This window comes from Lipophrys pholis (assembly GCF_963383615.2).
Source record: "Lipophrys pholis genome assembly, chromosome: 3".
Lineage (NCBI taxonomy): Eukaryota > Metazoa > Chordata > Actinopteri > Blenniiformes > Blenniidae > Lipophrys > Lipophrys pholis.
This window is the reverse complement of record NC_137627.1, coordinates 32,674,150-32,701,407: the sequence shown is the minus strand read 5'-3', so window position 1 is coordinate 32,701,407 and position 27,258 is coordinate 32,674,150. Positions and strand designations below refer to the sequence as shown.

The 27,258-nt window shown below is 40.5% G+C and overlaps 1 protein-coding gene across 2 annotated transcripts in view; it reads right to left on the bottom strand.

Annotated features, from left to right (window-relative positions):
* esamb (endothelial cell adhesion molecule b) overlaps window positions 1-15,869 on the bottom strand; it is a 72,004-nt gene extending 56,135 nt beyond the window's left edge. The window contains exon 1 of one of the 2 annotated variants that reach the window (XM_080458977.1): window positions 15,331-15,869. In XM_080458977.1, the coding sequence (XP_080315103.1) occupies window positions 15,331-15,385 (55 nt within the window). In that variant the 5' untranslated portion in view covers window positions 15,386-15,869. The remainder of the gene's footprint in view (window positions 1-15,330) is intronic. The other variant, XM_080458976.1, reaches the window with a different exon arrangement.
* Window positions 15,870-27,258: the final 11,389 nt, after the last annotated feature.

Below are 27,258 nucleotides of genomic sequence, written 5' to 3'. Positions count from 1 at the left end.
AATTAAAACGACAGATCTGCACAGACGGTCTTTGTGGTTGTTTTCTATTGGTCTAGTAGTTCCTGCAAAACCAATTGACCCCGCGGATCCTCTCAGCACGGATTTAAAGGGTGTCACATCAGACAGTTGGAGTCAGCAGATAAACACCTTCTGTCATTCAAAAAGCAGTAAAACGGGTGAAAGACGGGACTTCGCTTTAAGCAGCTAACAATGACGGATTAAAGAGCTCAGAAGAATCACTTATCTGTATTTTCTCACTCTTAATATTCTTTCTAAACCTGTTGCCACTTCAGCTAATTCAAAAACGAGCAACTTGTGAGGCTTTGTGATGGTTTAATAATGGTATCCCAATGTCGATTAAGTGCTTCAGAACTTTTTTTTACTGTAAGTGGCCCTTTTAATTATTTTTTTACATTTACAACCAATCTGTTCTGGCAGCTACCACCGTGTGGCAGTAATGAGCCGCCTTTGGCTGTAATCCACCAGCACTGCAGGAGAAGCAGCCAACGGCCAATAGTAGGCCTTGTTTCGTGTCACGTGAGCCTCAGCAATGTTTTCAGGAAGATGGCAGAGACACTAAATCCACAAACAAGACGTGCGACCTGAGAAAAGGTTGAGACAGCAGGTTATATATAATATATCAGTTAAATAAAATGTTGTAAAATGCACAATTTTCTTTTGTTTCTCTTCTTCTTCATGAAAATATGTTCTTAATAACTGACCTTGTTAAATAAAGTCCAAACAAAAATGTTAACAAAAAACAAACGATTGATCAAATAATCTACAGATCAATTGATTAGGAAAACAATTATTAAGCATTCTGGAGCAAGTGAGTGATGAACTTTATGTGAATTTGACATGGTTTTAGGTGTTTTGTGTTTTTGCCTCTTAACAGAAATATATTTCCTTTTCTCCCCGACATCCTATATCCTTTCTCCACCTGTACCTGTACCTGGCTCACCTCAGTCCAAACTTCACTACATGTGCTTGTTAATTCTTCCTGTAGTTGACACATTGCTTCTATAGGACCCTAAACTGAGCAACTGTAGACTTTTAACTCTGAAATAGTTTTTTATCCTCTTATCAGTTTTAAATTGAATATTAGATCTTATTTGTTATCCTATAGCTCAGTCCCAATACTTTAGAACGTCACAGGCACAAATACTTAAATTGGTAGGGAAACAAACATGATTGTCAATATTTATATCAAAATCAAAATTTTCACAACAAAGACATTTCTTTTTTTTTTATTTGCCTTCATTTATTCAGGAGTAACACATTGAGATTAATAATCTCTTGCAAGTGCGCCCTGGTGAGTACCAGGGTGAGCACCAGGGTGAGTCCGAGAATTACGAACCAATCAGAGGCCGCCTTTCAAAAGGTATATAACACATGGTATCAATTGACCAATCATGTCGCTCGTTACTGGGCGTAATAAACCGGAAGTCAGTTGCCAGTTGTGTACATGACCCGATAATTTGCTATATTTGGGTGAAAAAATATGGATTTAGGCTAAATTAGACAGTGACAAGTAGTGATGGCCATTATATACATATTTTAGAGGCTTTGAGCAACACGTGCGCTATTTCTATGGCCGTCTTTTCCGAAAATTGACCGTCCAAATGACGGCTGGACGGCTCGATGCCTAAAACCATGTAATTCGATAAATTTTAGCAGTAAGCTATAATTCTGCTTTAATTGTGCTTCTTCATGCACTTTATTGGCAGATGTAACATAAACAAGTGTCTCATGATTCTTACGCAGGAAAAGACGAAGGAAGATGTTGTAATACACTCTGTGCTTTGAATGTGGAGCCTTGTGATGCAACAAAATCTTAATTCCCACGTGGATTATTTACCAAGTGAATGAAGCTTTTATTTCCCTTCTCTGTAGTAGATATTCTTTATCCCTCCCACACCAAGGTTATTCCAGATTTAGCAGCAGCAAAGGTATTGCAGGGTTCAAAGATTAAACAAATGAGGAAATATAAGAATATGGAAACAATATAAGGTAGTGTACATGATATACAAAAATGTATCTGCAGTAATTGATGTTTACCCTAAGGTATAAATATTCAGTAAAAACTGTACACTATGTCATCTTTGTATGCAATAGATAATGTATAGAAAATATAATTGAAATACAATATGATTTAAGATATCAAACTGGCATTAAATGATAAATATACATCTTGCTTTTTTTATGTTTTTTACAAAGTCTGCATGCATGCAAATAAAACTTGTCATTTAAACAAAACTAAGCAAATAGCCAGAGCATGTACCAACCAAAAGACAGTGTATGAATCAATGAGGATACAGGGAAATGCTCCAGTCACTGCTTTGTAAAATGCAACATAAATGCTGAATTCCATCCAGGGCTGCTCACAATGTAACCTTAATGCTCAAACTATATATAATTCAACATATTGAAAACTAATTGATTCTGCGGGTGAGAAGTCACTCTATGGCACACATCCAAAGTTTAGTAGTACTGAAGACGGTTTTAGTGTGAAGAAAAAGCAGGTCTTTCTGTTCAATGTGCATGACATGAGATGGTGTAACGTTACAGGGGCCCGCAGTGTGGATCGCTTTTAATCTGTGTGGAAGAATACCTGCAGTCTGTGTGGTGGAGTCGCCTCACCACTGTAGGATTGACCTGAAAGACCTTCTTTAGCCTGGCATGACAACACCCGGGGCCTGTAAGGCCAGGTTACACCTCAAACCAGATGACAGCATTAATCTGGCCGCAACAACCCTCCCCTCCATCTGTCGAGAGCCGAGCAACAGGAGAAAGGAGCACGGCCGCCTCTCGCTGCTCAATGAATACTAATCTCTCACCTCTGCACACAACAAATGCCACGCCGCTTCTTTTACGATACACCACTTCTCCAGTTTTGTACAGCGAGAGAAAAACACTAGTTTCACCGGGCCTATCACTGGTCATTTTCAAACAAACCAATCACCGATACAGCCGGGCAGACAACCCATCCAACCGCACCGTGCAGAAAAATCCCATCTCCTATTGCTTTAATAGAACCGCCAAGCAGGTTTATAATCTTCCGGCTTCTTAGTGCAAAAATTCATCTCCTTCCACCAGACGGCCCATTTCCTACCTGCACTACAAAGTCTAAAAAATAAAGGTGTTTTTTCTTTTTTTTCTTACTTTGGAGACCTGCAGTTTTTATCCCTTTTGCCCTGAAAAATCAATGTTCCACTTAAAGCAAACACTTCAAAATGCTGACGAAACAGGGTTTTAACAGGAAGAAAAAAAAACCCTGCAAATTATCTTTTTTATGCTGAGTATTTAGAATATATTGCAGAAACTGTCTGGAAATTAATTTCACCAGTTCACTTCTACTTTACTCGAGTCATGAACAGCAGTGTTAATGGCTTTCAGGGTCTCAAACATCAACATAAATGAATCTTCACTGGATTAAATGTCACTGCACATGCTAGTTAGCAGCCTTCCGGTGAGCGTGGGCGGGTGCACGTGTCAGCCAGGACTTTTCGAGTTCACATATTGGTTTCAACCCGGAGCAAAGGTCTGGCTTAAAGAGGAAATGTACCTCATTACTGTGTGCCATTTTTCCCAGAGTGCACCTGGCCTGAATCATCCTGACCCTCGCCTACGCCCGGGGGTGTAAATGACACACTCCTCCGAGATGCATCATTTATGGCTTACGATCGGCAGGGAAACCGGCAGCTATACTACAAAAGCAGCGCACATCGTTCAGTGGCTTCTTGGTTTCCAGAGCTTCCGTTTTCTGAAAAAGGTGGCGATCTAATTGGAAAAGTGGAAAGACTGAAAGGTGCGCTAATTGTCTGATCTCCCAGATGGATGAACCAGACTGGTCACACCAGCGACCACATCATTACTCACATGAAGATGAAACATGGCAGCAGATTCTTCATTTTACACTACAAACAGAGTTTTGACTTTCTCCATGCTTTCATCTCCCAGCCGATCCACCAGACGGGATTCACATAACACAACTTAAGTTTTGTACTCGAGTACAAACAAAACAATCATCCACCCAACATTTATCGCTTGTAAACAGAAGATATACGCTCCAAAACCAACACTTTAATAAAGTTAACTGTGATGCAGCGATCGTAAGTCAAAGATGTTTAAGCAATAATCAGCCATATCATTATGACTACCTACCTAACGATGTGCAGTTTCCTTCTGTTCTGCCTCCAGACTCGACAACATGAGATAAACTGTATCAGAACCAGGATAAACTCCTGCTGAAAAACAAGCCAGAGGAGCTGCACAGGCCCACCTTCGTCCTCCACCAAGCAGATGATGCATTTGTATTTTGTTAACAGCGCTCTTTCTCTTCTTGGACCTATGTTTGCTTCTCATTACGTTCGCCAAGGACGGAATAAGATTACCAGCGTATATTTATCTTTCTGTATGTATGTCATCAAAACTACTGTACAGATTTTATTGAAATGTTGACCACAGATATATATTAGGCCATGGAATATTTCATTAAATTTTGGAGGTGATCCGGAATCAGGATCTGGATTTTATTTTATCTTGTAGGCTTTTAAGGATTATGTCAAAACTCCATGAATGTTGTTTTTTGTTTTCTTGGTCACACACACATGCAATTCCCTCTAACAGTACTTACACTGTGGAGCAGTTGCTTCACTGTTTTTGCTCTGACCTATGGCTGCTCGCCACCAGGTAGGATAGAAGAGAGGATAGAAAGAATAATTGGGTGCAATACAATCAACCAAGACAATCTGGAGTCCAGTGCCTTCTGATTGGCCAAATGTGCAAAGCATGAATGAAACACAGAAATCTTATAACCTTTTATGTTTTTTTCCTGATTCCAACAAATTTGAGGACAAAATATTTACTTGGTCCAAACTACATTGGCTTAAATATAAGGTGCAATAGTAAAGAGATAATCAGTGATCTAATTGTAGGCTGTCAGTACTTTTACTGTTACTCACTACATAACTGTACATCTTTGTACCTCTACTGTCATGGAAACGATGTAAGATCAAATGAAGCGAATCAGTGTCAATATCTGCCTGCAAATGCAGATTTCCAAGGAGACAGCAGTGGAGAACTTTTCATGACTGGATGTGCTTTAATAGCCTCAGCAGCAGGAAATGTCATGATTTCTGGCAGTGGTGACGATAACACATGATCTCGACTTCGTTCTCGCAGACTTGGGGCTTAAAAACATCCCGCTTTGAGTGAATAAGTTACAGAGCGATCATGCTTATCAAACACGTCATTCCAGAGACTTAAATGCATCAAATGCCCTCAAGTACAAACTTGTCAAGGTCATAACCTGCAGGGTAACTGCGAGGAAAATTGAAATCAAGTAGATACACAATGTTTGTTCAGTGGAGGCTTTTTAAGTCAGATAAATAGATAAAGCATGTCACTCATTGTGAAAAGAAAAACAAGCAGTGGGAGTGAGATGAATTATGAAGACTCTTTGAAGAGTTTGAGGCTAAGCTACCTCTGCTTTACGAATGATTCATGCTAGAGGAATCTATTATCATGATTCTGAGCCGATATAAGGATTCAGATATTTCAAACATTAAAAATATGGAACTCTTTCTCCCAGTGAACTAACTGCTATGCTGTGAAAATATTATGACACTAATTAAACAAGTATTGAGCCTTATTTCTATTAGAAATGTAATCATTGTTCATTTTAAACATGATTTTACACAAAGAAGTTTTCAGTTTCACCAATAATCCAAAATAAAGGCATTGTGAGTGCTCCTCTGGAGCAGTATTTATCACCGGTGGCCCTGAGCTGCATCTTTTAGAGGCCTCCCCGCTCCGTCACAGACATACCACACATCCTCAAGTGCCCGATAACAAACACCCATTTGAATGAGGTGTGTCGGGACAAAGAGACGCCATAAACATGCAGGCTAATGGTTCCCAGAACCAGCCTGGGACATATAATGACACATAAAGTAAGAAAGCGTCTGTTCTTGAGTTTATCAACTGTGAGAGTGAAATAAGGCTTCACTGTAAAATAATATATAAAACAAAAAAGAGCCAATTATATACATATGTGCACAAATTAAACTTAAATTAGTTTCAAAAACATTTATGATTAGAAAAGTTTGTATCTGTTTCCGATATTTAAAAGATAAACAAATAAAGGACTATTTCTTTAGGCCCTGTCTACATGACAACGTTCTCAAGTGAAAGCGCAAAACTTTTGTTGCACTGAAAAGGCAACTTTTTGAAAATGGCTAAAAATAGTAGAACATTTCAAAAACGCTGTGGCTCAGTATAAAGAGGGGAAAAGATCGTACTCGTGTAGACGATGGAAACTCTGCTACTACTCATGCGCACCACGGCCACAGTAAAAAGTTCTTCTGCACATGCTCAGTAGATGGATGATAACAAACATGGCGGCCTCCAGAGTGTCATGACTCCAAGTTCATATTCTCCTTGGACTTGGTAGTTTTCTAGTTGACAGTCGCTGTAATAACAATCCAACTTGGTCGTCTGTCCGCTAGAATGTCCATCTGCCCCCATTTTAAATGTTTAAAGTTTAATGTTCTCTGTGCATTTCTGTAGTTTCATTACCACAACAAAAAACAGCGCCAACTCGTGGCCTGGCATACTCACTACATTGTTTCAGTGTCTCTGTGTAAACATATATCCTTTTCAAAACGTTGACGTATAAACATGAAACTTTTCTGACACGAAAATCATTCCAAATAAGTAATAGTTGGCAGGCTATATATTTAAATCATAGACAACATTCTCTGTCTTCTCCTCCATTCTTTGTTCATTTCATGACACTGAGAACAAAGGTACGTCTCCTGGTTGTCTTCATTATTTATCTCTTGTCATTCCTGCATGCTGACGTACGCAATAACAGCGGCCCCATCAGATCCGGTGCAGGTTGACATCGTGCAGTGTGTACGTCAGACTTGATGTCGTACCCAAGATAATGACGTTCATGGTGCACAGTGCAGCATGTAATAAACTTTCAGACTGCTGGAATAGAGGTGAAAAGAGAAAAACTTTTCCCTCGGAGTACAGATGCACCAGTGACCTGAACCATAGCTCAGAGGTTCATTAAACCTTAATAAGACTCTGTAAAACTATAAAATAGATATAATGAATATTAACTGTAGAATTGAAGGCTTATCTGTGCACACTGGTGAAGAAGCTTGAGGGTCTGTTTACATGGCAAACAATTTCAAATAAAAATCATTCATACAGAGCCACTGAAACACAACTTTTTAAAAACTGCTCCCAAGGTGGAACTTTTTGAAAATGCTCAGGCTCTGTCATGGGTGGCTCTAAATGGGTGAAAAACGACACTTTCTGGAAACACTCATGTCCCGTCTCCTCGTTGATGGTGGGAATGCTGCTCCAGTGCAGACGCACCACGGCCGTGGTGAATAGGAGTAGATGGACAATAACAAATATGGCCGCCTCCAGAGTGGCAAGACTCACAGTCCATATTCTAGTTTTATAGTCAATATTAGTAGTTTTATTGTTGAGATGTATTAATACAGTGGCTCACTAGCTGGTAAGTTAGGTGTAAGCTATTTTTCATTTCATTGACCATTTAAGAGGCTCGCTTATTATAGCGACCTCAAATGTGATGCTGTTTCTTCTCCTTTCGTTTAAAATTTTGAATGGGACTTTTTGGGAGGGTGGCGGGTGGGGGGCATTTCACTTCTTGATTTGGTGGGGGAGTTCATGTTCATGCTTTTGTTGTTCATTAAAATAACTGATTGTTCAAGAATTTAAACTAAAGATCTACTCAAATAAATCTGTTGAAATGTCATGTTTTTTATTTGTATTATTTTACATGGATGTTTGCTTATGACAAAACACAAATATTTACATTTATGTTTGTATATGATACAGTTTGTTTAAAATATCCCCAATTTACTGTTAATTCCCCAAAATTCCCACACATTTCCAATAATTCCCATAAATTCCCGTAATTCCCATGGAAAGTTTCTAATTCGGAATATTTCCAAAATTCCCCAGCTTAACTTCCCATGGAAAGTTTCCAGAAAGTTTCCGGAAATTTACCAGAAATTGTCTGCCCCTTTGCAACCCTTGTCACTTGAAAGGTGTGAAAGGGGCATTAATCAGTGTAAAAGGGAGATCGATTGTATCCCCTCACCTGCAACAAAAACATTTCAGAAGAGGCAACGTGTCGACCATAAAAAGTGGTTGATCTCGCTCACAAACTGCTCTGCTGGGTAAGTTTAGTGTCTGAGGTCTGACGTCTCAATAAGCGTTTGCAGATTTGAAGTGTTACACGGTTCTATCACAAAAACCTAAAAAATAAACGACAAACTACGTGCATCACGACTTCCATCCTCACTGAATAAATTGAATAAATTCCCACCCTGTACCCACAGTCCAAAACATTTGAGGCCACTTGGTGCCTCTAAACTGTCACACGTGTGAGATTGTGTCTGCGTTGGTCCTGCTGCAGATCGACTCCAGCACCGGTGAGGCTCTGAGACGGATGAAAGCAAGAAAATGCTTTTCACTGTTTGAAGTGGGACGCATTGTGATTTCAGATAGCAAAGTCTTTACTCAGCCCATATTCGCATGAATTTAGCGATTGTTCGCGAGAAGTCATCACACACAGTTTGAGCTAAAATCGTCCATCTTGAAATGTGGAGAAGCACGATTACGATATGAGCTGCTTTTCCTTCTTCTTCACAGTTTTAAGAGTTTAGAATGATTCCCCTGAAAGCCACACGGCGATGATTGTTATTGGACTGTTAAAGAGTGCCACGGATAGCAGATCACTAATGTAGTCAATGTACCAAACATCAAAGTGAGTCATTCTGCAGGCAAACACTGATTAGTTTGTGAGCATAATGGTTAACGTTGTGTGTCATACTTTTGTCTGATCTGGAGGGGGTGTGGGGGTGTGGGGGTGTGGGTGGGGGTGGGGGGGCTTATTTGTTTAATGTGCGTCAGCTAAAATGTGCATGAATGAAATGTAATGATATTATGTGCACGGCAGCAAAGCAAGGAGGAGGAAAGAATGTTTGGAGCATGTAATGTCGAGGACCAACTTATATTATTATTGCAGCAGGATGAAAGTGTACTGTATGTGACAGGGTGTAAAAATCTGCCCCGGTCGGTGTTAACACACATCCATCAGCCTTAACTCGGCGAGTTCACACTGTTTTGATCACCTGCCTCAAAGTCACATTAGCTCAGTGAGCCAGCACGCAAGGCTCCAATCACCACCTGTCAGCCTCCACCACTGCCACTGTCCACACGGATAACGTCGCGTTTTGATACTACGAGCGGCCGCCGCGTTGAGACATCAGAACTCCGCTCACCACTGTCCTCTTTTATTGTGTGCTGAGCGTGAGCCAATTAATTTGACCCAGTTTTACATGAGAGAATCCTTGAGGTAGCTTCAGCTTGTTGTGCCTCCAATCAGAGCCTCGCGGCCTCAACAGGGGTCTTCGTCTGTGTGTCAGTAGTGGTACACAGGAGTGGACTCTGGTCAATTAGGCTGCGCAATCCAACGCCCACGCGAAGGTATGTGTCGACCTAACAAATGTAACCGTGCATGAAACTGGTGGCAATTTACCAGCTGGAGCCAGAAAAGAAAAGAAAAAAGAAAAGGCTTGCGGGATGTTTTCTCAGCAGCTGACGAGGGAGAGCGATGGCCAAGACGCTCACATATGTTTGTAGCTTATTAGGCCGCGGGAGGAGAGAAAAGCCGAGCGCTGTTTCTTAAGCGATTACGGTAAAAAAAACATGATTCAATGAGTCGATCAGGATGAAAAATAACCAGGAGGTATTCTTTTTTTTTATGGTCGATTTAGGTCATTTTGAATCAAAAACAGAGATAAAATGCCAAATGTTCAACGTTTCCAGGCTTTCAAATGTCACCGGCTTTCTTTTTCATGTTTCCTTGTAAACTGAATAGCTTCAGGTTTTGCACTAAAAAAAGACATCTGAAAACTTCAGTAGGAAGTCAGGTTGCGATCTGTACTTTCATTTCATTTTTCTTGAACAGCAACTTCATTGAATAGATGCAGTGATAACGGGTAACAGCAGGTCATATCCAGGATTTGCGCGATTCCTTGAATCGAAGCAGATTTTTATTTGCATTGTACTGGATTTCAGACTGGAACATAGTCCTTCATCATTTCCCCAATTAACCTTTAAATAACCAGACGAAGAAGACAAGAGGAATACTTAGAAAAGGGTAATGTGACCATGAGCTGATGAACAAACCTCGGTAAGTGTTGAGCTTGTCACTTTCCTCTTCAGAATTTAAAAACACTCCCTAATAATGGAACGAAATAGCAGATAAATGTTATTGCATCTGCCCATTAATAAGACTAATGCATCATTATATCTGGACAAAACAGGAGATAAGCTGGCCTGTTTAAAATGTTTGACCTAATAGGCCGCGGTTGCATGTTTATGCGACGGGCTCGGTGGTCCAGTGCTCCGAGCAGTGGACTGTTACTGCTGCACTGCTTTGGTACAGGCAGGAGATTTACTCTCGATTGCGTCCATGAATAAAACGCTTTACTTTTGAAGCAACTGATATTGAGTTGTTGTGCAGTGTTGTGAAGTAATGCTTAACTATGAAGATGAAGCTGCTACTTTTGGGGAATCACATTTTAATATTATTTTACATGTAAATGCTACAACACTTGAGTTACAATGATGGAAGTTGAAAAGTGCTGCAGAGCTGAGTGTTCCCATGATCTCCACTTACTGTTTTACTAAATTTCTGTTTAAACTTCAGCTGTTGAACATTAGCCTGCATCACCAGTACCTGAGATGCTTTAATTACCTTTATGGTGCTGCTGTGTGCTGGTTGTAGTTGATCTCAGCTGTTTTATGAGTTTGGTGTGGTTTTAGTCTTTCTGCTAAATTGATCTAAATTCCGTTTCATACATGTGGCCAAGCCTTCTCTTGGAGGTAATCTAGAAAAGCTTATTTCCAAAACCACTAGATTTTAGAGCTTCTTCAGGTTATAGAGTGGATCAATTACTACACCAACAACTGGACAATATTATATAAATATGCGCACATTGGACAGACATAACTGGGAAAGGTGTAATCAGGAGTAATGTGATATTTACTTTCCCTCTAAAAAAAAGGGGACATTTCAATAGAAACTCAATCACAAAGAAAGGAGAAGATTAAAATGTGAAACCGCACAGAGCGAGTGTAAGACGGTGAACCTCTTATGGTTAGTCTCAGGACCTCCACAACCACCTGAATGAGAGAAAGTATGTCAGAATTTATCCACATTGAGAGGAATGGTAGTATTTAAAGAATACTCATATCTATTTAAAGTCTTGCCTCAGAGACTGAATCCACTTTACCCGCATTATGATTAATGTGTCTTAGTGAAATCTGATGGTAAATCTACATTTTTTCCTTCCTGTATATTAATGCACTCGTTATCCAGTTTTCCAGTGAAGGGGATTGAGGTTTTATCTACTTCTAAGTTATAGCTGTTCACATGCAGCCACAGATTTTGAGGGATATTGCATAGGTATAATACTCCTAATCCGAAAATGTCCCCAGGAATCGGAATTTCTGGTCCTGTGATGTCTCTTTAGAGGGATGATTAAGAATCCAACCCAAACTCTTCCAACAAGAAGGGAATCTGTAGTTTTCATCTATGTTTGGCTTAACAATTTCCACTCTTCCATCACTTTTCCATTTCCCTTTAATATATCGTGCTCCTCCATGTTGCTACCTCTTAGACAACCAATGAATAACTGATTAAGTCTGAGTATTTGTATTGCGGCGACAAGAGGTTGAAGGACGAAAAAGGATTTGTATTGTTTGGGCACTGAGGCCACTTTGTCGGTCTGATAACGATGACTTTGGGAGCACATCATTACACTAAAACATGGGTCTGGCACAGTGGTGCAGTGGTTGATCCTCCTGTGTGGCGTCTCTGTGGTCTCCATCAGCCTGTTTGTGTGTTCTGGCTTCCTGCCACATTGGAACGACGTGCCTGTCTTGTTTGGCTAATTGGTTAATTTGGTGATTGTCTGTTTCTTTGTGCTGCAACCTGTTCGGTGGGCAGCCTTTCACACTGGGAATGACCCCGGCCTCCCTGAGGTGGACCAATGTTTAAAGACGACGGAGCAATCGTGCTACTTTGATGGACATTTTATATTTGGTATGACTAGAAGAGGACGTCTCTGCACAATAAGCCTGTTTGTTAAACTACATGTTAAGACCATATTTCTTTATATTTGATTTATTGCTCTGTATTCTGTTCAGCGAACGAGTCCAGATCTACTGTTTCCTTATACTTTGCATTTGAACCTTAAATACTGCATCTGTCAGGATGGTGGTTTTCATACTTTCTCATAACCGTAATTTCAAGACCAATGATATCCATAGAAATCAACAAGATTAAAAAAAAAAACTACAAGAAAGCAGAGCTTAGAGCACACTGGTGATTATGGTGGCTTCAACCTTTTCCTCAATACGCCCAATCAGACTGGATTCACACATTTCTGAAGTGAAGAGCATTAAAAACACAGTAATACTGAAGAAATGCAGAAATTAAGAGAGGAAGGGCTCATTCATGACACATTAAAAAAAAAAAATTTAAACCATAAAATCTTATTTATTACACATCTAGTCAAACCTGTCAAGTCATTTGTTAACTATTTTAGTTAGTAAGCCACCATAATCAAAGATACGGCGTCTAGAAAAGTTTATTTACCTTCATCTCAGCAGCTGAATCTTGAAACGAAACAGTGGAAATGAAATGGTTGGACTAAATCAGACAAAGATAAAGTTTCCCTCTTCCACCGCCTGCTGTCTGGAAGTGCTTCGATGTTGTCTGGAGAGAATCTCCAGGATCTGTGGCTCAGTGTCGCTGTAGTTCTGGTCACCGCCGAGGCCTGCCAAAGCTCTGCACTGACGGATCAGTCTCATGCAGCAACCTGCCGGGAACGCTGTTTGTTCCAGCGCTGGACCACGACCGACTAATTTCTTGTTTAGTTAATCATGCGATACATAATCAGAATTACCCTAAGCTCTGTGAGTTATTCTCTGAAAGGGGATAGAGCTGGCTCGCAAACATCAGCTTACACCAGAGCCAAGTGGCTCCCGTCTCATTATAAACCAGCTGTCAGTGAACACAATCAGCTGAGGACATGGCGATATTTTAATAGCCTGGCCAAAGAGAAAGGCATTTTTACAAGAGGGGACTGAGCTTCGCATGCCAAGTCACCTTCTCACTGTCCTCAGGCCAGTCGCTGCCAACTGATGGGAAGCCGTTATGAGCGCCATACGCTGAAGGGAGCCACTCTGCTCTGATTTATTCCTGTTAAACGTCGTTCAATATATGTCTCGAAATGTCCGAAGTGAAAAGATCCTCAAGGCAACAACATATTAAGAGTTATTTAAACATTTAGTAGCCGATTAGCTACGGGTCTTCTGATGAGCAGCAGACGAGCTGCCGCTGTGTTTCATCAATACAGGCAGAGTCGTCTTTGGCTCATTTGAAGTCACATCAGGCCGATGGGTTTGTGATTGGCCGGACATGCTTTTGACAGGCTGCTTAGTAGCTGCAGCCCCAAAAAAAGAAATCCATCATGCAAATGAAGACGCATCAGAACAGGACGAGGCTGAAGTGGCTCGTCAGTGAGCCGCACACACTGAATTCATCCGTTTGGTTGCATTTAGCGGTTACGCAAATCAACGCACGCCACACGTAGCATCACGCTACAGCGGATTCACCACCGAGACTCCTTTAAAAAAAAAAAAAAAAAAGGCAGATATCCAGGTGTCCTCTGCATTGGTAAAGGAAGACAGTAAAGTTTTCAAAGTTACTTCAGCACTCAAAACAAGGCTGAAGCCGCAGCCGACGTCCCCTGTTTGTCTTTTCTAATGAAGCTCTTCAGTCAAAACTCCCATTTGAAACAAACAAATCCTGACATAAGGGACAGACGCTGTAACAATCTCTGATTTCCACACTGGGAGGGAGCCAACATCTGGGCAGAAACACAGCAGCAGCAGCAGCACTGTTGACAGGAACAAGATTGGCCAAGTCGGAGGAGCCTAAAGGGCTTTTTGGAGACCAGCCTGGATGTATATGTTTCCAAAATGGGGAAATTAAATGTTTAACACATCTGCCATTGATTTAGAATGCCAAGCTCAAAAGAAAGCATGTTTCGGTATTAATTAATAATGATTGCAAGGCCTCTTTGGGGAAAACACTGAATTTCAATGCATTAATTGCAAACACATGCACAACAGCAGGAGAAAGCCAGTGAGTGGTTCTGGGTGCAGGACTGCAGCCTCTCGGACCCAGAGCTTCAAAAGAGCTCCGAAAATATACATTCTAATAAACTTGCCTTTTGTAGTTTGTCCACTGCAATTACAGTTTCCATCTTTTGGACAAGTTTCATTATTGCTTGTCTTTCTCACTGATTGCTATTTTTTTTTTTACAATATTTTCGCCCATAATTATTCTGAATGTCATCCTGCTCATTCACACAGGCATACACACTCACACACACACACACACACACACACACACACACACACACACACACACACACACACACACACACACACACACACACATACACTTTCCCTCCAGTTATTTCCACCCTCGCAGGGGACAATAACCATTAAAAGAAAGTTGGAAAAAATAAAAAAAACTCCTCCCTTGCAATTCATTTCAGAGCGTTCAAGCATGCAACAACATTATGCCCTCTTAAGATGAAGAGTACTCTGCTATGTGCTTAAAATGGACCTCTGGATATAAAACACACACACACATACACACACATACACACACATACACACACACACACACACACACACACACACACACACACACACACACACACACACACACACACACACACACACACACAAGCCACCACAGGGGATTTCACAGCAATACAAATTCCATTTTTCATGAACTGTCAGCTGCTTGTTGCTGCATTTAAATCCAGAGAAGTCCAAACGAAAGGAGGCAGACGACGTTGGAAGTCTCCCAGAACGCAAACACGAGAGATCCACGTGACACTAACAGGAGTTGATAACTACCTGTAAATCCCTCAGGAATTAATCTAAGTAGTGCATTCGTTTTAAAAAATAAGGAAATGAAAAGTAGGGAGTGTGAAAACAATGCATGTATAGTGAAGTTGTATTTAATTGACTTGGTTTGTGAAGTGTTGAAGCTGAGGAGAAGTTTAATTTGTTATATTGGTTCAAATGAGTTTAACGAGTTTGTCCACTCTGAGTCAGAAATATGACGTGAAGTATTAGATGGTAGTAAAGTCCCACGCCGCTGAGTGACGGAAATAATTAGCCTACCTTGTAAAAGCCACATGAACATCAGCATGGCTCGGAGTCGGCTCTTCATCTCCATGGCGCACCATCCAAAGGCTGCTCCTCAAAGCGCACTCCTCCTCCTCCTCTCCTCCTCCTTCTTCTTCTTCCTCCACGCAACTGCCGCCCTAATTGTCTTCAGGTAACAATTAACTGCGCTCCACAGGAAGTGTCGGGGCGACGTGTGCACACACAGCTTCCTCTCCTCTTCCCATCCCGCCTGCAAACTGCGGCTGACATGGCAGAGCGGCGCGCAACCGGCGCCTCCGCTGCGCTGCGTCCGAAAACTGAACAGACGCGCTCCGGTCCAGGCAAGCAGGCAGCCTCCACCTCCGCTCCTCCTCCTCCTCCTCCTCCTCTTCTTCTTCTTTTCTTCCTCTCCCCTTCCTCCTCTGTGCTCAGTCCAGCTCCTGCAGCTCACGCCTTCTGCTCCTGCTGCTCGCGCGGTAAAAGTCAAGGAGCTTATTCACCTGCCTGAGCTGCTCGGTGACGCCCCCTGGCACCCAACACACACACACACACACACACACACACGCACACACGCACACACACACACACACACACACACACACACACACGCACGCACACACACGCCCATGCACGCACGCACGCACACCTACACACACATCATCATCATCACAATCAAAAAAATGACCTCTGATAAAGTGGAAAATATTTCAAGTAAAATCAAACATAATTTGTTCTAATAAATCCAGAGGTCTGCAAACTTTACGATCAAAAGAGACATTTTTGTCACTTTTCCACCAAATCATATTTAACTTGAAGCCGTAAAACATGTTAAACCTTTAAATTCAGGCTTATAAAGTTTCATATATAGTTATGATACAAAGACTGTATGTCATGTTGCATTTATAACGTTTCAGTTACAATTCAGGATGGTCGTAAACATTTATTTTCCACCTGATTTTAGCAGTTTCACCCTTCATTTTCAGCATTTTTAAGATAATCTCAAGGATTTAGCTGCTTTAACCATTCTGGTTTGTTTTTAAAGAGTATCACATATTGGAATTTTTTCCACTTTTCCAATTTATGTTTGTTTTGGGTTTTTTTTGCTGTTTTTGCATTTTTTCCCTATATCTTGTGGTTTTAGCTAGTTTTCCCAATTTAACTGTACTTTTTTTTAAAAGCCTTTCTGAGCCAAGAGATAAAAGTCCTTTTAAAATTGATTCTGGAGTGAAAATAGAACAAAAATGAGATACAGTGCTGATTCGTTTATTTATGTATAATCTGGTGAAAGCTTCAGGGAGCCACTGCAGAGGGGCTGAAGAGCCGCAGGTTGCAGACCCACAATCTGGATCATAATTAATGTTACAGGCTGCAGAGACTCACTATAGCTTTTATGATTCCCTCTCGCAGGGTGATCATATTTTGATTCCTAAAAAATAAGGACACTTGGCCCGGTCTAGAAAATATTCTCATGATAAGCAACACTCTCTGACATTCATCGTAGTTTTATTACTTTCCAAGTATGACTCTATGTATGGTTTAGTTTTAAAACTAAATAGTATTCCTCTAACAGTCTGCGTCAAAGTTGTAGGAACGGGTGCAAGATTAATCTGGCGGTCAGGTGGATGCCTTTACTACCAAAATGATAAAAAAAACTTCTGATAAACTCCTGAGAATGAAGAACTAATTGAAGAAAAAATCAATTCCATAGTTCTTCCCTTTCTGAATTTGTTGTTGGTGTAATGGAGGTGACTTAAAATCCTAAAATATCCCTAAAAACCATTTGGGAAGCTATATATACCAGACAGTAAGCTGTTATTATATTATGAAGTGGGCAAGATTAGTAAATCACGGGGTTAAGCCTTGACCCTGAGAGGTATGCCAGTCTACAAGTCTGCAATTCAAGTAGCACAGAGTTTGTGGTGACCCCTGTACCAAGCGCTTCTTTAAAATAGGGGATCATTTGGCTGTGTTAAAACTTTAGTCATGAATTTTTGAATAAACTATTGATTTTTTGTCATTCTATTTTAAATGTCAAATGTCTTGACATGTCATTTATACTCTCTTTTTGCAGCCATCCATCCTCCCTGTGGCCAAAAGTGTACAGGCACAAAAAAACCCTCTTAAATCATCACACACCAACTTCAGATCTTTTTAAAACTACCACTGATTCTTTCACTTTTCTGGATATTAACCTTTTAATTGTCTGCTTATGTATTTCTACAGTTTTCTCACTTCCAAATAAACAGGAAGATTACATATTTTCCTCAAGATATACAGTATAGTAGGAAGATTGAATAGCTTGAATATATCAAAGATTATCAACAAAATGTATCTGATTCGATTTTTTATTTAGTGTCCATCAAAACCATATTTTTCAATATCACCGCTATTAAACATCATGCAATTCTTTTTGGGATATATGATGATTTGATAGGTGTGTGTGTGTGTGTGTGTGTGTGTGTGTGTGTGTGTGTGTGTGTGTGTGTGTGTGTGTGTGTGTGTGTGTGTGTGTGTGTGTGTGTGTGTGTGTGTGAGTAAATTTTCGGAGGGCATCAGGATTAAAGCTGCGGATGCGTCACAGGTACTTTGAATCCAGGATAAAGTGAGACATCCGTCCTGATGCCGTCAGGAGGTTCAGGATTAAGAGGCGCTCCTCTTCCAGTTGCAGAGTTACAGCAAACAGGAGTTTGGTGATTTGCGCTTGAGCGAGTTTTTTATTTGTTCATTTTATTGAGAGCCCTATGAGCTCCTGACTTATTGTAGGCACTATTCTGCCTGGGGTCTCTTTCTTTTTCATTACAAATTGTATTTACAATATTATATAGAAAGTCCCACATACACATGCACAGGACAAACCGTGAAGCTCACTGTGAAACCAAATAAAACATATCTGTCAAAAGAACACATAAAACCTAAAACACCACATAATAACTATAAGAACTATGGGGGTCATCCAAAAATCAAAAATAAAACAGTAAAAACAACAATAACAATTATCATTATCCATTATTATTGACACTACAGTCATCATTATTCATCGCTGACCACAGATAGTTCATCAAAATTCATTCTTGTGTAAAAAAACACTTAACTTCTTTTGAAAACATCTTTTGTTATTTTCTGATGACAAAAATCCCGGTAGTGTATTCCAGGCAACCATGGCTCTATAATAAGCAACTCGCTGCATTTGATTGGTTTTACAGGACGGTAGTGCTGAAGTAACAAATGCAGAGAACCTTGGGCAGTTGTTTCTGCCTTACTAATTTGATCATTTATTCATGTGTAACTAACTTAAGTGTTACACTAACTGAGTGAAACGGAGTCCTTCATTTGTCATTTATACAAGCAGAAATCAAACATTTATACATTTAAGATGGAAGCTATCACTCTAACAGCCTTATTTCAGAACAAATTCTTCATATTTTCAGTTTTCAGAAAACTTTTTTACTGCATGACTTCAGATTCATAGTTAGAATTAGCATTCTAGTGTGTTGCATGTTGAAATATAAAACTTTTGGTGATCAATCAAAGTTGTAAATAGTGACATGAGCACATTCTTGGCAGAGATGGATTTTTGTCTCTGATACATTTACAGCTCAAAACACCACCTGTCTCTATCCTCAAGCCTTATTTTATGAACAATAGCATCTTCTTTAATAACACTGAACGAACTCCCGTGGAAGAGACGGAGCAAGTCAGCATCAAAAGAACAACAAACTGGCATAAAAAGTCAATTATTCCCTGGAGTTGAGGTTTCGTCTCTTCGGGGAGTGTTCACAGAGTTTTTACTGGCTTTTGCGAGAACAGGTTTTGCATGCCCTGCGTGAGTTTCCTCCAGTGTCCTCCCTAAGGACTGGAAACTTTATCGCTGTCTGGTTGCCGCACAGGATGAAGGTACAGAAGATGGATTCACACTGACACAAGTGTAGGAACAACAGGAAACAAATTATATGAGCAGCAGCGTGCAACACGAGCCTGGACAGCTTGAGTTTCACTGTCCTCTCCCAGCAAAGGTCTCCCGCATTTGATGCAGCATTTTTAAATGAGTGTGGTCATTTATAGCTTCAGAAGATCTGTAATACACTGGTTTCTTGTTCACGAGAGAGTTTTACATGTGGATGCTATCATTTCTGGCGAGAAGCCAGACACCGAAGTGGATATTGATGACGCACTGTGCTAAATACTGTCACCCCCATCAGTGCCATTAATTACAAACATAGCAACACATTGAAGCAACAGAAAACACTTCTTTTTTTAATACTTTCACACAAAGTCTCGAGTATTGTATTTGTGCATCCAGTTCAAATTGTTCCAGTGAAGTGCATTTGTGTGATGAATGTATGGTGAACAAATAATGTCTCATGGTGACTCAGACCACTCCGTTATGATCAAAATAAATATCGCCAAGATGAACATCCACCCACCTGCCTCCCCACTTCATCCAGCTGAGGGTTGCAGGGTTCTGGTGAAGTACATCCTGGACGGATCACGAGTCCAACACAGGGCAAATATCTGCACACACATTCGGATGAGGGTCAATGTAGACTAATTAACTTCAAATTCTCACTGAGAGTTCGGGGCACGAACCACTGCACCTCCGTGGAGCCCGCAAGGTGAACAGGTGAGGCCGAAAATACACACACAATCAATCAATTTCTTACACCAACACAAATTGGAAAACTGTACGTTTGACCCCTACACAGTATAATAAGAAATAAAGGCAGTTTTAACATGCATGTTCACTGTATTCCACTTTTGTGCCCAGATGTAATGTCAGTTTTGAAAAGTTAAGTTATTATTCCAGTTACAGAAATGTAAACTTGTCTTTAAAATCGTCAAAATGTGAATACAGATAATTCAAGTTACTGTTTTGAAAAGGCAAAATGACACTGTATGTGTCTGCAGTCGGAAACCCTGAATACATTAATCATGAAAGTGTTGTAATTTATGCTGTAGCACTGACATTGCGAGAATCCGAAATGTTCCTATTACCTTGGAAGAGCTGAATTATAGATAAGTGCGACACAAATCCAGTGTTTTAAATGTTTAAATGGCTGTCAGTGCTGTGTTGCACCTCAGAACACAATTGCTGGGATGCCGGGGAAACACACTTTGTTGTGCAACTTTGCATCCCTGTGGCGGGATCAGTGGTTTGAGCACAAGAGGTCACACATTCATATTTCATATGCAAATACATCATCACAGCTGTAAGTGTGTGAGAGTTAAGACATAAGCTCACTTTACCGTTGCAGGCTGAATTTATTCATTGTGATCGCAAGTGATGCTGCACAAAAGCCGACTTTGAGCTTCAGCATCCTGCAGATGTGATCAAACAGCTGCTTGTTAGGACTTCCAGCAGGCGTCGTCTTCCTGTCAATGCAGCTCTACCATCAAACTGACTGCTGTGATTTGAGCAGGTAGTTTGTTGTAGGAAAACATCTGAATGCCACAGTGGGAAGTCATGATACTCATGAGATAATGAAAATATATAATCAATGCTACGTGCATGCAAATGTCTAATATGATCATTTTCGGTATCTCCTGGGATTATACCTAAATCCAACCATGATTAGAGATTTTGGATAGATGTAATCAACCTCTCACATCCTAACTAGAACCATCTATAATACCATCAGCGTGTCCGCTTAATAACCTTCAAATTCACCTATGTCTAAATATAATGCCAACTCGATTATCCTGCATCACCTGATGCATTACAAAGTCTAATTCAGGGCAGATCCCAGTGTCACAGGTACGACACACAGTGCAGCCACTTAAACAGGAGAACAAGAGAAGCTGCTTCAGATTGTAATGTAAGGCTGAGTCTGGGCTCAACGCACAATAAATGTGATGTCAGGTGAAATATTAATGCAGGTGGGTTGATGTGATGCATTTTTAATGGAATATAATGGATTTATTACATGATATTAAGCCTAACATCTTCTCTGAGAGCATTTTCTGGACCTTGGCGTGCTTCAAATTTAACAATTCAACACACATGATGTCACAAAAGCTCATTCAGACACATGGAGAAACATACGTAATGCAGTTTATGTGTTGTGTGCGTGTGCGTGTGCGTGCGCGTGTGTGTGTGTGTGTGTGTGTCTTATATATATATACTTCAATAGAGTCACTGTCAGACTGTTGTGACTTATTTATGTTGCTCTCATATTTTAGAGCCCCATGTTTCTCTTTTCCTTCTATTGTTGTCACATTTTACGTGTGAACCTGCTAAAGTTTTTTGTTTTTTTTTACATAAAATATAGATTTTTCCACAAAGTTGTCAAATATGAGTTGGACTTATTCAGAGTGACTGACACAGAAAACTTTGAATGATTTATGTTAAAGTGGAAACATGTTAAAATACCCATTTACAGTACATGAAGACAAGTTGGGGAATTTAGTAACACGGCCCACTGATTGATAAAGTCACATATTGTTGATGTGAAAAAATGGAAGTAAACAAATAAGTCCGGCACAGAACAAGATAATCACACCAAACAACACAAGTATGCAAGAACAACAACAACAACAACATTAGTTGAACAAAACAAACAATATAAAGCAGGATGGGATTCATAGTTTATGTTATGAATACATTTCTTAATATATATAAGCTGTTTATTGGGGGTCAGAAGATGATGATGATGATGATGATGATGATGATGATGATGATGATGATGATAAAAATGGTGGTTTCAATTACTTCACCAACAAACAACTAAACATCCAACATATAAACAAACCAACCAACCAACCAACCAAAACCCTCAAACAACAACCCATTCCCAAAATTCAACAAATTTATTGACACAACAATAAACAACCAGCTGACCACAACATCCAAAAAAACAAAACAAAAAAAACAACCAGTAACTTAAATACAAGAACTGAGACATAGATGAATCAACTATGACATTAAACAAATAACTACTGTATTTTCTGGGCTATAAGTTGCACTTATTGTCTGATCATGTCATTTATATTAAGAAATGACTTATATTTTGAAACATACTGGCATACACCACTTGGAACCACTACGTGTCACTGTGTGACAATGGTACCACAGAAAAAAACTCAATTACGACTGTAACCTACCCACAGTGCAATGTAAATGTTGGCCAAAGGTAAAGTGAGACAGTAAAACAAAAACTGAAATTTTATTTACACACAGTGGAAAATGGAAACCGAGCCACACAAGGAGATTTTGGAATGTCTGAGAAATTTGTGAGGGACTGGAGAAAAGCAAAAAAAGGCTAAACGTACTGTATGTGCCTCGAACACCAGTGCAACTTCATGATGCTTTTTTTGTTAGGTGTGATACTTATGCTCAGGTGTGACTCATAGTTCAAATATGTACGTATGTAATATGGTAAAAGGGCGTGACTGACATCCAATAAAGAACCAACCAAAAGCAATGCAACCAACAACTCACTGAACACAGCAAAGAACAACTGCTACACCAACCAACCACAATCTAATTTATTAGGTAAATCACTGTGCTATAGTGAAAATTTGTAGGCTGAACAAGTACACTTTATTGATCCAACACTTCTCTCTATGAACCGTGTTCTTTTGGCGGAATTTTATCTTTTACAGAACATGTGTTTTCTCTGGTTCTCCAGTTTTGTCCCACAGTCCAGAAACATGTATGTGAGAGTCTGTCTGTCTTTGTTGTTGGTCCGTTTGTACCAAGTCGTTGCCCATAGATAGCTGGGAATGGTTTCAATGCTTCCAAAGGTAGAGAAGATAGTTGGAATGAGCTTGTGTCATTATAAACATTAAGTTCAGAAAGGTTTAAAAGTTCAGCTTTTGATAGAGACTTAAATGATATAGAGCATGATTTTACTTCAAGGTGTGAGAAATTCATATTAAACCAAAGGCTTCTTTTTTTTTTACACAGTTTAAACATATATTAAATATTAATAGCTTCACTATGGGGAAATGCAGTGTTTTGTGTCCCTATAACCTGAAAAGACAGTGTGTTTAGATAATTAGTTTCTTGTTATGTGAAAGAACCTTCAGTTGAATGATGAAAATACAAAACGTATAGATTAATTTGTGAAATTCTTCTTCCTGTTGCTTCAAATATAATTGTGTGGTTGTTAATTTGCGTTTGGGGGATGTGGGGAGACATTCAATGTAAAGCTGCATCATCATCATCATCATCATCATCATCATCATCATCATCATCATCATCATCATCATCATCATCATCATCATCATCATCATCATCATCATCGTCGTCGTTGCATGTGCTTGCAGTGTAACTCATTCCCAGGTCCCCCATTAATGCAAATGTGTCTCATCTTTCAGCGTTGCATGTTTGATTTAAATCAAAATTGTGACTTTGTGTCTCATTTCTGCGCGAGCGCGTGTGGAGAAAAAGTGTCATCCACAGATGCTTGTACATCAGAAAATAGATGTTACAGCCACGTGTGAATAATTGATTTCTTAAGTGTGAAGAAAGCGCTGATATGAAACTGCTCCGCTTGCATGTTCAGGCCTCTCCAGCCCCGGTTCCCCTTCAGTGACTCACATTCTCAGTAGGTCAGGTGGATTTCTGTGAGTTGGTTCAGCAGAAATGTTAAAGACTCCTCCACCACCTGCGCTTTCATGATGAATTAACGCTCAGGAGACATGGAAATGACAGAATCTAATCTGGGCAGACATTTGTGAATGTGAATTTTTTCAGTATGTCTCAGATTTGTGTCACATTCAGAGAGCATGAGGAAAAAAACACTCCCTGCGGTTTTCCCTGAATACGTCCATTGTTGGAAGATGCTGCTATCTCACTGCCAGATGGTGGAAGGAGAGATCAACCTTGACCCAACTATCCGAGCAGGCATGACTGGACTTCTTTGTGTGGGCCCCATGTCCTCCTTGCAGCACTTTGTGTTTCACAGAGGAAGAGTATGACGGATGGCTGGTCCTCTCACAGAGAGCTGGAGTTTGTTGATTGTTGTGTGCCACCTAGTGGTGTGCACCCGAATGAAGCTCAGCCTCCCAGTGTCTTCTCTCATCACCTCCACCTTTCAGCAGAGGCAGTGGAGCTGCTGTTTGGCTGCAGAGGGGAATAAAAAAAAACTGTGGACGGGTCAGCTGTCGCTTGCAGGCTTCACAGAGACTGACAGGCAATCATTCACGCTCACGTTGGCACTATATATCCTCAGCTCCTGACCTGTTTGGTTTTGGACAGAAGGGAGGAAGAAACACCCAGAGGACGTCCACGTGAGGGCTCGGCGGGAAACATGCAAAAAGTCCTCTCAGGAAAGGCCGCAGCAGGGAGATTAAACCTGCGACTTCATTAGTTCACAGTTTTAATGATGTTTTATAATATGAAATGTCAATCACACCTTATTGACTCAGCCACATTTATCAAACTCATTTTGGTTCAGGCGGTCACACACTCTTCATAATTGATCTCCAGAAGCAGTAAAATGACAGCGTATTAACCTGTAAATAACAACAACTCTATATGTTGCCCTTTGATTTAAAGAGTACTGGACCCTTGTTACTGAAAACGTTCCCTTGCTGAGGTCCTAAATATCTTTGTTTATAGGTCACTGCCACAGTCCCAAAACATGCATGTGAGGTTAGAGTGGTTGTCTGAGATTGTCCAGTGATGGACTGGTGGCCTGTCCAGTTGTATCCCGCCCTCACCTATAATCAACTGGGATTGGCTCCAGCAACCTGTCACCCTACACAGGATTAAGTGGTATAGAGGATGGATGGATGTTTATAGGTTATGATGCTGACTCCAAATGTTTGCATTTATTTAAGTCTTTCTTTCCTCCTTGAACTTTGACTTCTGTACAAAATGAAATCTATCCAGGGCTCCTCTCCAGACGTATGTTGGAAAAAGCTTGCTTGTTGCTTCCCCACCTCGTAACCTCCACAGCCTTCAGCGTCCATGTTTGGAAAACCTTTTCCTCACAGTCCTGCTGTGGCTGTCTCACAACCGAAAGGCTTCAAGCTTTGACTGCTGCGTCTCTATAGGAATTACAACCACCTGCTGTTATGTTCTGGGTCTCAGTGTCATGAAAACTTCAGGTTCATGTCTTCTTTCGTATGTTTCACACTGTGCATGGTCATACAGGCCGAGTTGACATGAAATCAGCAGCGTGAGGTTTCTTATAATCATTGAGGCTCGGCTGTCTTACTGTCATTAAAATGCAGTCTTGTCGGATGTTGGCTGCTTTTAATCAGCGAGCCTTTGAAACACCTACATTGACGTTACCAACACATCCTGTTTAAAGCCCAAAAGTCTAATGTTTGTCTTTTCTAACACCAACAAACTCCCTGAACCTGAGTGTGTGTCATCAGGGCTGGAGACCTGCTGCTGCCTCTGAGCACACACACACACGCACGCACGCACGCACGCACGCACGCACGCACGCACGCACGCACGCACGCACGCACGCACGCACGCACGCACACACACACACACACACACACACACAACATCTCTCTCCAGGGTACTCCGGTTTGAAATGTGAAGTAGCCCAACACCAAGTCTTACTCACTCAGAGGATCGTATAATGTCAAAAATGAAGTCTTATCAAGCTGCATCCTTCTTCACTGAAGACGAGGGCTGAATTATTAGTAATAGACTTATTATTCCAACGGAGGCGTGATGTAGTGGTGTAACTTTTTACTAAAGATGATTTAATCATTTAGATTGCAATTACTGATAATCTGTACACCATTATAGTTATGACTTCATTAAAAGTTATCGACTTATGTCAGTAGCTGTTAAAACTAATGAATAAGTTAAAACAAAGTCTCATGACTGATTCACTCGTTAAAGTTGAACTGGAAGTCAGATGTTGATGCACACTTGTTATTTGGACAATTTGTGTTGATTTCTCAATTTTAAAAAGGTTAATGGTAAATTGACTTTGCTTATATGGCACTCTTTAACAGCGTGAGCAGTCCCAAAGCACTAATCACCATTAATCTCATTCACCCATTCACACCCACCAATGGAGGCTGCTGGCGCTGTCATTCCATTGGGAGCAATTTGGGGTTCTGTGTCTTGCTCAACGACACTTTGGCATGTGGCGATGGGGAGCGGTGGGAATAGTATAATCTAGCTAGAACCAGCAGATGACGGTAATGCAACTTCACGGATGCCAACTGCCAGAAGAAGAAAGATGGTGAAAAAGGTTTGTGTACTTATAAAAGTGGATTTGTAGTTGTGTACCGTGAGTTGTGTACCTTTAGATTTGTTTTGTGTACCTGTAGCATCCCACCCTACTCCGGACTGGGGCACCCACTACTGGAGCCCACAGCATCAAGACTCTGTCCAACAACCAGCTCACTACTGGGTAAGTAGCGTTTAGAATTTGAATAATTACCTGGAAATACAACTTATGACAAGTACGTTAGGTCTAGGCAGAATTTAGACCAGTATTATTAATGCTTAAATGAACATTTCATACCACCTAAAATAAACAATGGGGTATTTCTGAACTCCATCGCCATCCACTATAGCACTGTCAGTAGGTTTACAGTAGGTTGCATATGTACATTCTACATACATCTACTCCTTCTACAGTATCCTGAATTTATCCTCTGATTTGGCTTAACAAAATAAATAAAATTTAAAATCTGCTGCGCTAATTCGAACTTTAGAAAATAAATGAAACAAAAGAAGTCCAAAGTAGAAGTTTTCTTGATTTTCAAGAAGAGCGCTGTATCCTTCTGTGGACATTAACAGTGTCTTTCCTCTTTTTCTCTGTCTCTTTGTGCAATCATCAGCAGGCCGAGCAACAGCTGGAGCAACAGGCAGAGTCGTCCGGAGGGTCGAATCATCTGAATGTTCTGGACAAGTCGACTCTGTCTGCGACAGCTCCAGAGCGCTGGGACTTCTTCCTCCCTGTGTCCTTCTGTGGACATTAGCAGTGTCTTTCCTCTCTTTCTCTGTCTCTTTGTTCCATA